The sequence below is a fragment of the Saccostrea echinata genome, unplaced genomic scaffold (genome assembly GCF_033153115.1).
Source record: "Saccostrea echinata isolate AGI-Se365-2 ecotype Australia unplaced genomic scaffold, CSIRO_AGI_Sech_v1 ptg000002l, whole genome shotgun sequence".
Taxonomy (NCBI): Eukaryota; Metazoa; Mollusca; class Bivalvia; order Ostreida; family Ostreidae; genus Saccostrea; species Saccostrea echinata.
The window spans coordinates 15058551-15072630 of NW_026889751.1; the positions used below are offsets into that span (position 1 = coordinate 15058551).

A 14080-nucleotide genomic window follows, 5' to 3' on the forward strand; every position below is an offset into this window, starting at 1 on the left:
GCAACTCCCTATGGCCTAAAGAAGAACCCTATTGATTTTGAGGTCAAAAGGTCAAAGGTCAAGATCATAAATTCTGTATGTTTTTAACACTTTCGTTTCCGCGCGATATCTCAAGAATCCTTTGAGCTTTTAAAATGAAATTTTGCATAACAACTCCCTGTGGCCTAAGGAAGACCCCTATTGATTTTGAGGTCAAAAGGTCAAAGTTCAAGGTCGTAAATTCATACATTCCGTCAGTGTGTAACATTGTCGTTTCCGGGTGATATCTCAAGAAGCTTTTGAGCTTTTGCAATGAAATTTTATACCATAACTCCCTATGACCTCTCTTGCCCCTCTCAAAGTGTCCCGTCCCGCTTTTTTTATTTATTTATTTATTGTATTAAAAGTCGCTTGGCACTATTTTTAGCACAGGGGCATGTGAAGAATTATTACGTATAATACAGCTTGTCGGCGGACTTTATATCCTAATTACATCTATTATAACTGTTTAGTAAAGGCTAACTTAGACAACATTTATTGTGTTAAATTTTGACAATATCAAACGTAAATATAAACATTATATGTGACTTAATGTTTGCATTTAATGTGCTGTATAATCAAGTGTCTCCGTGGTCTAATGGTATGTTGCTCGCTTAGCAAGCGAGAAGCGATTCTCTCTCTCTCTTGATTTTTTTTTTTTTGATTTACTAAATGATACTATTCAACATGTGAAATGAAAACGTTATGATGTCTGGCGTGTACAAACTCATAAAATCATTATTACAGTGTGATAAATATTCTGTATATTAAAAAGAATCTTCTGTACACATATTAAAGAATAAGCAATCAAATCTCTATATCCAAATTGGCATTTTTTAAATTTGCTTCAATATACATGTATATATACATTTAATAATTCTACAAATACAGGGGGGGGGGGGGGCAGTGTGACCCCCCCCCCCGAACTGCGCATGCTCTTCTTCTCAGTTTTCCCTATCGCGGGGGACACAAATTCTCTGAATTAGCTTGTTTTTCTCAATTCTATATGCTTGATTTGAGATAAACTCTAAATTATATTGAAAAAAAACCCAGGAATTTTCAATTAATATTTTCAAAAATAGCCCAAAATATTATACTAATAACTAAAACGTAAATTTCAATATTAAATAAATAATAATGTGCATATATGTTATTTCAGTGCAAAATACATGTACCAGTGTTTAGTGGAACCTTTAAAAAAATTGAACGTAAAAAAGAAAATAAGCCATTATCTTGGCACTCTCTACCATCGGCTCATACATTCACCTCTGTTGTTGGCTCGCGTATCAGTGGCGGATCCAGAAGTCCATGTGGGGGGGTTTTGAGGCCCGTAGGGCCGAAGGGGGAGGGCATGGGAGGGGGTGTCCCCCTCCCATAGGTGGGGGTTCGGGGGGCCTCCCCCGAGAAATTTTCTTTAAATATGGCTCCAAATGATGCATTTTCCAGCATTTTAGATTGAATTAGTTAGTTTTGGCCACTTTTTTTTCTAGTTGTTTTTCAAGACCAACCTACCCAAATTTTCAAGAAATTGAACAAAAAAAAAAAAAATAAAATAAAATAAAAAAAAAAAAATAAATAAAATAAAAAAAAATAAAATAAAATAAAATTTTGGGATTATTTTTAACTCGAAAAATGAGACTTTTCTAAAGAAAAAATTAAATTTAAATCTGATAAAATTAGAAATATCGCCATTTGATATATAATATCCAATTCTTCATTTTAAAATGCACGTCCAACACGCTTTATCTACCAAAATACAACTGCATGATGTGCAATTTTCCAACACTTACAAAATTCGAATTCTGTGTAGAAACCCTAATTACTTTTTTCAACTACTTCACTATACTGTTCATATAATTTGCAGTATATAAACAAATAATGATATTTCATATTGAAGAATGAATATAAATTATTTTGGGAAATTGTTGGAATTATTGCTTATTCATTGGGGGGGGGTAATTATAATTTCTAACATAAATGCACTCTTTAATTCTTTTTTTTTTACCCACTTACCTGTTTTGAAAAAAAAAGTCTTGAAAAACATCAATAAAAAAGTGACCAATTTTTGTTTTTGACAGGACCTCTAATTTATACGTATCAGTTTTACCACAATTCATTATACAAAGTTGTAACCATTATTTGGGTTTTATTCAACATCATTCAACTGTAATTAAAAAAATGCTTTTTAAAATTGCATTGTAACTTCCATCAACAAAAGGAATACTTTCAATGTGCTTTTTGGTACAGGTCACAATGTAAACAACTAGACAGTATATGTCCCTGATGTATTAATTAATTTTTTTTTTTTCTAAATAATAATCACAGTTTATTCACGTAGTTCAATAACGTAACATTCAGTTATCGAAGAAAGAAGAAAATTCTCGAAACAATATTTCTTCAGCAATACCAAAACAAAACCGTAATAACTAAGTGCAGTTTTGGTTGTTGTGTATGACGTTGTGTCTTCACTAGCTGCACGGACTATCATGATCTCTGTACTGTTGATTACCCCTGTGTACTGTGTGCGCTCAAGCGGAAAGGGATTTCGCATGGTGGCTGTATATTTCACCTCTTTGTGTACAACAGTGGGTTGGATAGAGTCGCATTTATGCAATATATTGTTAAAATGACACTTGTAAAAATTTTTTTTTGATCGGGCGGGGGGGTTTTCCCGAACCCCCCCAAACCCCCCTGAATCCGCCACTGCGTATATATCACAGTGATAAACACGAGAAATAGTGCGTTTGTTTAAATTCATTACTAAATATATCTAGAACTATTAGTTTAATTTGAAATAATCCTTGGAATGTCATGTTTTTTACGTTATGTCAAAAATCTTGACGTGAGCCCATCGCAGAGGTGTCTGAGAGAGAAACTAGCGACAATTCTGCAAGGGAGATTGTTATCTTGGTAAAAAATCTAATACGTTGTAGTTAAATTAGATCGGGGTCAAACGGTAAACTGCATGTATCCTGAAAGGATAAATTGAAATAACTCCTAAAGTAAAGAAATTCAGAAAACATGCACATTTTACTCAAAATATATATGTTAAACTAAAGTAGAAACATGTACAAAAAGCAGTTTAATTGCATTAAATTATAATATTTTACCAGCCTACTCTAGCGTACTCTGTATAACTTACTCTAGCGTATTCTGTCTAGTAGGACCGGGTGTTTTGTTACTTCTCAAAGAAAAGTTGCAACAGTAAAAAAATATGTTTTTGCTAACTTCATATAAACTATATAATATAAAGTTCATAATTAACTTCAAATTATTAATTTTCAATAGATAATTTTAAGTTCTCTTGTGTTCCTTTTGGGTCCTTTTGGGTCCTTTTGGGTAAATCGACGCGCCCAAAAATATCTGCCAAACCAATGAAAATTGCGATTTCTTGTGTATCCATTTAATGGAACTCTTTTACGAAGAAGGTACAGTCAAGTCTATTTTACACAAGGTCCAGAAGCATTGCCATTTAGTAAGTGTATATTTAAGAAAAAAGGAAATAAAAAACGGCATTTAGGAGCGATGTCCAAGAAAAGACCTGCAAATGACTCATCATGGAGCGGAGGCAACACAACTTACAAGGACAAGATGGTACAGATGACCCAACAAGAACGATTGATAGAAGAAAAAAGAAAAAAGATAATGGAGAAAATGCAGTCTCAGCCCCCTCAACCTGCAATTCCCCAAAGTTCATCGTATGTAGCTATATTTATGATACATGAATTGAACAGAAGTGAATTTTTTCATAGAGTTAAATATGGGTTTTTAAAATGAAAATTTGGCTTAAAATCAGAGCTCAAGTTAACCTAAAGTAGTTTTTTTTATGGCTCACCTGAGCCGAATGCTCAAGTGAGCTTTTCTGTTCAAAGAGTGTCCAACGTCCATCTGTAAACTTTTCACATTTTTGACTCCTTCTCAAGAACCACTGGGCCAATTTCAGTGTTTCATAGTGTAGACAGGTCCAGCACAATACCCTGATAAAGGTATATAGCTTGATAAAGCTATATAGCTTTATCAAGGTATTACGAATACCTTGATCAAGGTATTTTATGTTATGAAAATACAAAAAAAAATTCTAAAAAAATAAATACTGAAAATCGAGTTCTGAGTTGTTGTCAGTAAATTCACTCATGCATGTAAAGTACTCAAACACAAAGAAATCAGAATAAAAGTATGTCCTTTTATGCTGTCTTTTTGATACTTGAGTACTTTTCATGCACTAGTGAACACACTGACCACAACTCATAATTCGACTTTTAAATTTAATTTTTTTAAGATTATTTTTTGTATTTTCATGACATAAAATACCTTGATCAAGGTATTCGTAATACCTTGATAAAGCTATATAGCTTTATCAAGCTATATACCTTTATCAGGGTATTGTGCTGGACCTGGTAGATATTTTACTAATTCATTTTCTGTAGGTTGTCATACAAACACCACTAGGGCTGGGACGATACAACTTTTTCTCGCATAATCACCAGTGTAAGATTGACTTGTCCGGTGTGAGACAGCAGTGTGAGATTTTTCTGTCTTACACTGTGTATTACTACGCCACGAACGATAACGTAAACATTCCGTCTTTATATAAAGAAATTGTAACAATGTTAAAAAATATTACATATACTTAAAATGTTGTCATTTAACTTATTAAGATAAACTTATTTTCATTCAAAATATTGTCGTATTTTCACTTTTTAAATGGCACTATTTTTAGATCGCGGAAGGATTCTTCTTGAATGAATGTGTACGCTATCGGATAGATAAGTTTTTTTATTCCCAGTTTTTATCTATCTAATTAATTTACATGGACTGTAATTCATTTTATCAGTTTACACTACGTGTAAACCATTTTCAGGTACGCTCTCTCCGATGGTGTATTTAGATTTTTAATTAGATGGAAAATTAAAAGAATATATTTTTAGCCCTATCATGGCGACGTCATTGACAGGCCGTTATTTTGGATAAAATAAATGCGAGAAAAATAATCATTCATTACATACTCATGTGGTAGGGCTGTCACGGTTCCAAAATTTTTCGGGTCGGGTCGGTTCTGTAAATTTTCGGTTCGGTTTCGGGTTTTTCGGGTTGGGTATTTACATCTATTTTAAACCTTAATTTCATGAATTTAACTTGAAAAATCTTTATTTGCTACATTAAATTTACATTGAAAACAAGTCTTAACCATGCGAACGTCTAGACATCGGTGATTTGGCCTACTATTAGCCACAACCTGACCATTCCTGCTTGTTTTGATAATTATCTAATACTTCCGTGACAAGTGTTTTGTCATGGAATGAAGTAGATTTCAGTTCTGATGTTTATTTATCACTGTTATCGTCATCATTCCTTTGATTTCGACGCCATTTTTTGTATTGAACAGACTCTAATATATAAACCAGACCCGAACCGAAATCCGGAAAAATGGAACCGGAACCGAACCGAACAACTTGGACCGCGGTTCTCGGTTATTTCGGGTACTCCTGACAGCCCTATCGTGTGGGAATAGTGAAATTCCACCTCGGGGCCAAGATTCACGGTCTAGGACTCGGCAAAGCCTCGTCCTAGACCGTGAATCTTGTCCCCTTGGTGGAATTTCACTATCCCACACTCGTAGTAATGAATGATTCTATTATTCTATATCGATACATATCCCGATATTTGAGCCACGATACGATATGTATCACGATATGTTTAATTGGTTATAAATTCTTTTTTTATATTGAAATGAACAAGACATTTCTTCACAAATAAGAATAATTTATTCAAAGAAGTTGTGTATCTGTTGTTAAACTTAATTATTTTGGTCTTAATTATTATGTATTTCATATTCATATTTATATTAAGCATATTTATTTTACATATTAAACCCAAAATGTTAAGTTAACAAAGTAAAACATTAGTCAGAATTTTTGGGGCAATATGTCGATATTTCTTCATACGTATCGATATGCGTATCATCCTCACATTGAATCGATATTATCGATATCTCGATATATCGTCCCAGCCCTAAAAACCACACATGATAATTTGTATGGAGTATATAGACATGGGCAGCTCAACAATATATAGTTGATATTCAACAGTTTTGGAATTGACCAAGTTCAATTGGCAGTGTTGGTAAAAAAAAAAATTACACCCAAATTTTGCCATCTTTATCGCAAACATGGAATATATGTCATATCATAAAGTAAAATCTATAACAAAAAAGGTATTAATGCTAAATCTTGCCATGGGTCTGACAAAATCAAACAAAATGAAAATGCATGTTGCCTTCAAACCCAATCAATAAATGTACAGGTATAATAATTTAATGACTGCTCATCACATTAATTTTATTGGTGGTGGGGGGGGGGGGGGGCTCAAAGATATCTGAACAGTAAATTAAAACAAAAAACAGATGTATAAACTATAATAAAGTAATTATGTAATATCCTTTCTGGTACATTTAAAGTCTGTATGATTTTATTATACAATGTATATACAACTTCCAATTTCTCTTCCTCCTTCAAAAAAAAAAAATGCAACAAAACCCTGAAGAAGAATATTTGATAATAATAGTATTTTTCTTTTATCTTTATTGATTCACAAGTTCTTTCACCAGTGCTTGCACAAGTGAATGTCTAGTGATACATGTATTTTATTTTTCTGCCATTTCCACTCATTATTTTTTTTCAATTTTGGTTATTCATTTATTTAAAACTTAAAAACTATTTTTTAAAAACTTTCATGTCAGTGGGGGCATTCGTATCACACTGACACATGTATTTTTGAAATATACTGTATATTGATGTCTTTTTTAAAAGGACTGTGAAGAAACCAGGTCTTCCTTCATGGATGAAGAAATCTAAAGCTACAAAAGAAATAGAAAAAGAGAAGGCTACTCCCAGTCCTGAATTTTTTTCCAATGATGGAAGTTTTATGGAGAGATTTTTGGCAATGCAAGGTATTAAATAAATGAAAAAGTTTTTATATATTTTGGTTCAAAAGAGCTTTCTTGATTGAAGAGTGCTCTGTGTCCATCTGAATGTCATGTTTTTGTTACTTTTAAACATAGAGAATTTTTCTAGAACCACTGTGCCAATTTCAAATAAACTTGGAAGAATGCCTTTTGGGGTATAGGAGATTCAGAATTGTTCAAATAAAAGAGAGGGGATAATTAAGAAATAGTGATAAATTGAGAGCATTTTTAAAAAATCTTATTTAGAACCACTGCGCTAGTAATTACAAACATTTGTGAAAACTTACTGAGTACTGACATAGTTTAGCATTTTTAGCTCACCTCAATGAAATTGGGGGAGCTTGTGTAATATCCCCAGCATTGGCATCAATATACTAGCTTTAAGTTTTTGGAGCAGATTTCTTTTCAAGTACTTCTATGCCCTTTATTGATCAGAGATGCATGAACGATGCTTGTATGTTTCATTATACCAGTCCAGATTTCAGATGCTACATTTTTATCCAAAGAATGGCCAGGTTAATGTTTTTGGAGCAGGTTAATGTTTTTGGAGCAGGTCTCATTTCCAAGTAAATATAAGCCCTGTATTGACCAAACTTGCAGGGATGATACATCTAAGGATGCACACTACCAGACTTGCTTTGGATGATGGATCTGACCTACATTTTTCAGATGAGTGACCAGGTTAAAGTTTTTGGAGCAGGTTCATTCTAAGGTAACTATTAGCCCTATTTTCACAAACTTGCACGGATGATACATCTAAAGATGCACACTACTGGACTTGCTTCAGTTGCTGGATCTGACCTAAATTTTCTGGATGAGTGACCAGGTTAAAGTTTTTGGAGCAGATTTGTTTTAAAGTAACTATAAGAACTATGTAGACCAAACTTGCATCGATCATCTAAGGCCAAACAAAAAAATATGTGTGGTTCCGGTTACACTTCCAAAAAAATTAGGGTAGGTAGGTAAGGAATTTTTTTTTTTTTAACAAAATGATTTTCTTAATTTTTCTAAATAATACCTATCACTGCTTTTCAAATGGCATTTAGATGTGGTGTGATAATATACTAGTCAATATTGGTAGGGGACACCTACATGCTAGCTTGCTTTGGATTTAACACTATTAAATACTAGAACTATGTTTTGCAAGGAGGCCACCATTGCTGAAACTAAAACTTAAACCGGAGCCATTGATGGAAATCGGGGAAAATTCCGGAAAAAATATGAAAATTGCCAAAAAAAAGTTTAGGGTCGGGGGTATAAAATAGGGAAGGTCGGGTAACCGGAACCACACATATTTTTTTATTTGGCCTAAGAACGCACTCTACTGGACTTGTTGGGATGCTGGATTTGAATGATTTTAATGTAATTAAATAGTAGTTCTCCAGAATATCATTTACATCACATGATTAAAGTAACCAATCGGGTAACGCTGACAGTTGAGCACCATCATTCTTGAAGTCAGCATCTAAGCAATATTACCTACGGTTCCTTTAAAATACTTTAAATTCAAAATGGTGATTTATTTCCTGCAGATTTACAGTAATTATGTTTGATTAAGTGTAACATTGCACATTTAGTGGAATATCACTGCAGGAAAAACTATTGATAAATGATATTTATCATGTGTGTGCCAATGTGCTTGTGTTTACACTGACACGCACCATTGCATGCATAACAAATATTGACCTTAATCTTTAATATCTGTGTTTTGTGTTTTGTGTCGTATATAAACAATGACAGGAAGAAAAAGTACTTCTCAAGCCCAGAGAGTGTGCACGCACAGTGAAAATATGACCAGATGTGAAACGAGCCCTACAATTGGTCGTCAGCTGAATTGGTTAACAAACTCATGATGGCCAACATTGTGCCACTTGACTATCACTCAAGAAATCACTCCTAACCTTGCTCTGTCAAAAAAATATGATAAACTCGAAATGTATAAAAATTGCCTTTTTCTCATGGGCACAATTATATTACTTTGAAACTGAAGTATTGAAAAACTGATCATTTTGCACTGACAAAAAAGATATGGAATGAAAAGTAACTGACTGTTAAATGTGATGTGTATTATTTATCAGACACACATAAGAATTGTGAATTTCAAAATTACATGGAAAGCTGATTCTGAGAATGGTTATTTTTCAGCTGCAGCAGCTGGAAAATCAAGCTCTAGTTTAGAAAAAAGTGAAAAGAAAGCAGAAAAAGGAAGTAAGCCTGACACAAAAACCATGACTATAAAGGACCTAAAAAAGGACTCGCAGACTGTGCAAGCAATTTCTAGACCTGAGTCAAAAACTTACAACCAACCAAGACAAATTGATGATAGAGCTTCAAAAGATGCTGGAAATAAACCAGGAATCATAGGACAAGATAATTCTTCAGCAAGTCAAACCTCTGCAAATAGTCAGAAAATGCTTCAACCTTGTCCATTGAGGCCTCCTGCACCTCAGAATAATGTTAAGGGGCCAGCTCCACAGCAACAAGTGCCTACCAGTCTACAACAGGCTCCCCATTCTCCAACTCACCAGCAGCAACAACAGCAGATTGGGCCTCCTCAATTTCATGCAGGTCAACAGCAACCTCCCATTAGGCAACCATCTAAATTGCATCCTGGTGGACCTCCAACAGGACAGTTACTGCCAGGTCTGCAGAATCCTAACTTCCAACAAAATCCTCCTCAGACACCTCCTAATGTAACTTTACCACCACATTCAGTGGCTTATTCAAAAGCTCCAACATTGCAGGAAAATCCTTCTTTCTTGCACCCAAATCCAAATACCCCAGCTCAGCAAACCAGATTTGGAGGTCCACCTCTACCTGGACCCAACTCGGGAATATTTTCTCAAGGACAGCCTCCTATGCCTCCTGGTTCACAGGCTCCCCATTTTGGTCCCCCAAATTCTTTTGGCGCACCTCCTCCTCCACAGTCTCAAAGACCTCCTGTTCCTGGAACATATGGACCTCCTCCAAATCCTCCACCTCCACAAGGTTCAGGGAATTTTCCTCCATCATCTACTTCACCACCTTCTCAGTTCAGTGGCTATAATCAACCACCTCCTCATCCAAATGCTGGCACTTTTCCACAAAATCAACCACCTGCCCAAAATTATGGAGGACCTCCTCTCCCTCCACAAGTAGCACCATTTGGCCAGCCCCATACACAACCACCTCAAATGAACTCTGGACCATTTGGTAATATGCCTAATTCACAAGTTCCTAATAGAACCCCTGCTACACCAAATTCATTTGGGGGACCACCACCTCCTCCACAGATGGCAAATTTTGGAGGTCCCACCCAGTGTACACATCAGGGTCCCCCTCCTGGACCCCCTCCACCAGGAAGCTTTCCAGGACAACCTCAGGTATTGCCTCCCCAGTCATCAGCTACATTTGGTATGCCACCAAGTGGACCTACTCCCCAAATGACCCATGCAGGGGGTATGTATGGAATGCCTCCCCAACAGCCTGGATCACATTTGCCCTCTCCTGTTAAGCCTGGGGAAGAAAGAGAGGTGTATGGAAAGTATGGTCAAATTGTTATGAAGAAGGAACAGACTGCAATCAAGCAGGAAAATTCATCATTGGACTATGATCCATCAATGCCCACAGAAGGTGACTCACCAGGTAAAGACATAAGTGAAATTTATGAAGAAACTATAGCATAATGGAAAATATGAAGTGTTTTTGAGAGTGATCACTTTTCATTATTTTTACCTGTTTCATTCAATGCCATTTAGTTTAAACCCAGATATTTTTCTTTGCAGTTAAGCTTGCCTCTGATGATGACATCAAGCTAGAAAGAGACCAGAAATCCTTGTAAGTTGTAGACTAAGCCTTTAATATCTTTTTAATTCACCTGAGCCAATGACTCAGATGAGTTTTTCTGAGTGAAATTTGTCCGTGTCTATTGTTGCTGTCATAAACTTTTAACATTTTCATCTTCTCCAGAACCACTGGGTCAATTTTCATCAAATTTACATTACAAAAAAAAATCATAGCCATGTTCACAGTGGTGCAAAAGTAACATTATGTCATAATTTATCTGTTGAAGTATCATTTATAAGATGGAAGATAAAACCTACTTAAAGCTGGAGTAGAACCATAAAAATTCAGGTTTGACAACTCCTAACGTTACTTTATCAAGATCCATGAAAAATCAAAATATATAAAAATGGCCATAAGCACCTTTTTCTTATAGGCGCAATCATACAGGTTTTTTGAGAAATGGTTTTGTGCTTTGAATTTACAATGCCGTAAGTGTTCTATTTTATAAAACTATTACAGTAATAATAAGGCACCATTGTACTAGAATCGTGTAAAAAAAAATTACAATTTCACATAATAATATTTGTATAAAGCCAAATAAAAATATGTGTTGTTCCGGTTACACCTTCAAAAAAATTAGAGTAGGTTATAGGTAGGGATTTTTTTTTAATGAATGTAAAAAATGATTTTTTTTAATATTACCTATCGCTGCTTTGCAGGTGACATTTATATGAGGGGTGATAAATATACTTATCAAGACTGGTAGGGAGCACCCTAGTTTTGACTATGAAACAAACATTTCTAAATCAAAAATTTAAAAAAAAAATCTTATTTTGATTAAAGAAAAAAGTTTGATTTAAATCATCTTCCTTTGAACATGGAGATAAGAAATTTCATTTCAACAAGTATCAATTTATTTAATTTATTCGAACTTTTAAGCTCACCTGAGCCGAAAGCTCAAGTGAGTTTTCTGATCAAAATTTTTACGTTGTCTGTCGTTGTTGTCATCTTCATTGTCATTCATTTTTTACAATTTCATCTTCTTTTCCAGAACCGCTGTGTCAATTTCAACCAAACTTGGCACAGAGTATCCTTTGGTAAAGGGTGTTCAAGTTTGTTCAAATGAAGGGCCACACCCCCTTCAAAGGGAAGATGATTACCGTATATATACTTGCCTATAAGATAGTTTTTTGGGAGTTAAACTTTGGTCCAAAACTCTTTGTCCAACTTATAGGCGAGTTATAAAAAGATTAGTATTTTAGAGGGTCAAGCCCTCTAATATAAGCTTAAAAAATACAACCGACTTATAGGCGGACCGACTTATATGCGAGTATATACAGTAAGTTAAAATTGGGTGGGGTCATTTAAAAATCTTCTCAAGAACCACTGGGCCAGAAAAGATGAAAATTAGGTGAAAGCTTCCTGTCATAGTGTAGATTCAAGTTTGTTCAAATCCTGACTACTGGTGGTAGGGTGTGGCCTCTATGGGTGATCAAAGTTTTACATGGGTATATATAGGAAAAATCTTTAAAAATATTCTTCTCAAAAACAGATCAGTCCCATTTATATGGAAGCATTCATAGCTAGTGTCGATTCAAGTTTGTTCAAATCATGATCCCGGGGTAGGGTGTGGCCACTATGGGCGATAAAAGTTTTACGTGGGACATAAATTGGAGAAATCTTTAAAAATCTTCTCAAGAATAGGAAAGCCATGATTAATCTTATTTATATGGAAACATCCTCAGGTTGTGTAGATTAAAAAATTTTCAAATTATGACCCCCGGGGTAGGGTGTGGCCATTATGGGCGGTCAAAGTTTTACATGGGAATAAATTGGTAAAATCTTTGAAATTTTTGTTCTTAAGAATAGGAAAGCCATGATTAATCATATTTATATGGAAATTTACAGCTTTTTTGTTTCGAATATTTTTCTCTAGGATGTACAGGTTTAATAGAGTGTCTTGTAAGAATTCTATTTATATGTTTTCAGTATTTTGATTTATTGGTAAAGATATGACCAATCGAAACTTCCTTGCAGTGTTGGGGGTTCGAATCCCGCTAATGAGATTTATATTTTAAAATTTTTTTATTCGGAATTTAGACATGTTGCTATGCAGATGAGAGCAAGTGGTAGCAGAGTGGAAAGAAAAAGACCATCAGTGTTTGATGAAACTGATGAAGAATTCACATCAGGTATATATACTTTGTAATTTTACTGAAAATCTTAGGACAGGCATTATTTAGTGAGTAACACATTATTATCACCCTTTAGCAGAGAATGGGGAAGGGAGCAGTAAAGAAATCAGTAAAAAAAGTTTATTTGGTCATTATTTATGCACATATTCTTTTTCAACAAAAATATTCAAGTAGGAAGCCTTATCAAAAGAAGTTAAACTGAGAATAGGATATCGATCATATTAAAGAGTGGATATTATCTCGTGGAAAGTAGATACACCTAAAATTGACAGTGCTAAAAATTTGCACCATGAACCCCTGTATGGAAAAATTAAATTGATTCAAAAACACTCATTTGGGAGTCAAATCCAAGATATTGGACCAAAAAGCTCTCAAGTTAGTTGTCAAATTTTGGTCAGATGTGTGTTCGCCCTGGGAACTTTCGATACTGATAGGCTGCTTCTAGTTTCTCCCCCAGAGGATCCTGACACTGTGGTGCTGGTGGAACAGATGGCTTCCTTTTTTGCCCAGTGCTCTCCTGACAAAGAAAAGCAGGCTCTAGAAGATTACAGGGATAACTCTGTCTTCTGGTGAGTCAGTTATGTATAAACTGCAGTTAATAGATGTCGCTCTAGCTGAAACAAAGTAGATGTGTCTTAAACTAATAAGTGGCCCAAGGGTCAAAAGGCTTACCTGAGGCCCTGCTGTTCTTCGATCACTTAATTATACCCCATGCAACAAGTTGCGTGGGGTATAGTGTTTTTGACCTGTCTGTCAGTCAGTCAGTCCATCAGTCCTTTTTTTTTGTCAGCGCAACTCCTCTTAGATGGCTGCAAAGAATTTCCTCAGACTTTGCAGATATTTAGGACACAGTGTGTAGATGTGCATATTGCTAGGAAATTCTGATTCCGTTATTTTCCTGTGAATTTCGGCACTTTTCAACTTAGATTTTTGGTCATATCTTGAATATAGAAATGAACAGTTTTTCAGCGCAACTCCTCTTAGATGGCTGCAAAGAATTTCATCAAACTTTGCAGATATTTAGGACACAGTGTGTAGATGTGCATATTGCTAGGAAATTTCAATTTCGTTATTTTTCTGAAAATTTTAGCACTTTTTAACCTAGATTTTTGGCCACATCTTGAATATAGAAGTGAAC

General features: G+C 34.9%; 1 protein-coding gene across 1 annotated transcript in view; it reads left to right on the plus strand.

Moving 5' to 3' along the window:
- Positions 1 to 3491: 3491 nt before the first annotated feature.
- LOC133173271 (SURP and G-patch domain-containing protein 1-like) overlaps positions 3492 to 14080 on the plus strand; it is a 41238-nt gene continuing 30649 nt past the window's right edge. The window contains exons 1-6 of the mRNA XM_061308260.1: positions 3492 to 3716; positions 6828 to 6967; positions 9128 to 10606; positions 10747 to 10798; positions 12848 to 12939; positions 13388 to 13511. Coding sequence (XP_061164244.1) covers positions 3544 to 3716; positions 6828 to 6967; positions 9128 to 10606; positions 10747 to 10798; positions 12848 to 12939; positions 13388 to 13511 — 2060 coding nt within the window. The 5' untranslated portion in view covers positions 3492 to 3543. The remainder of the gene's footprint in view (positions 3717 to 6827; positions 6968 to 9127; positions 10607 to 10746; positions 10799 to 12847; positions 12940 to 13387; positions 13512 to 14080) is intronic.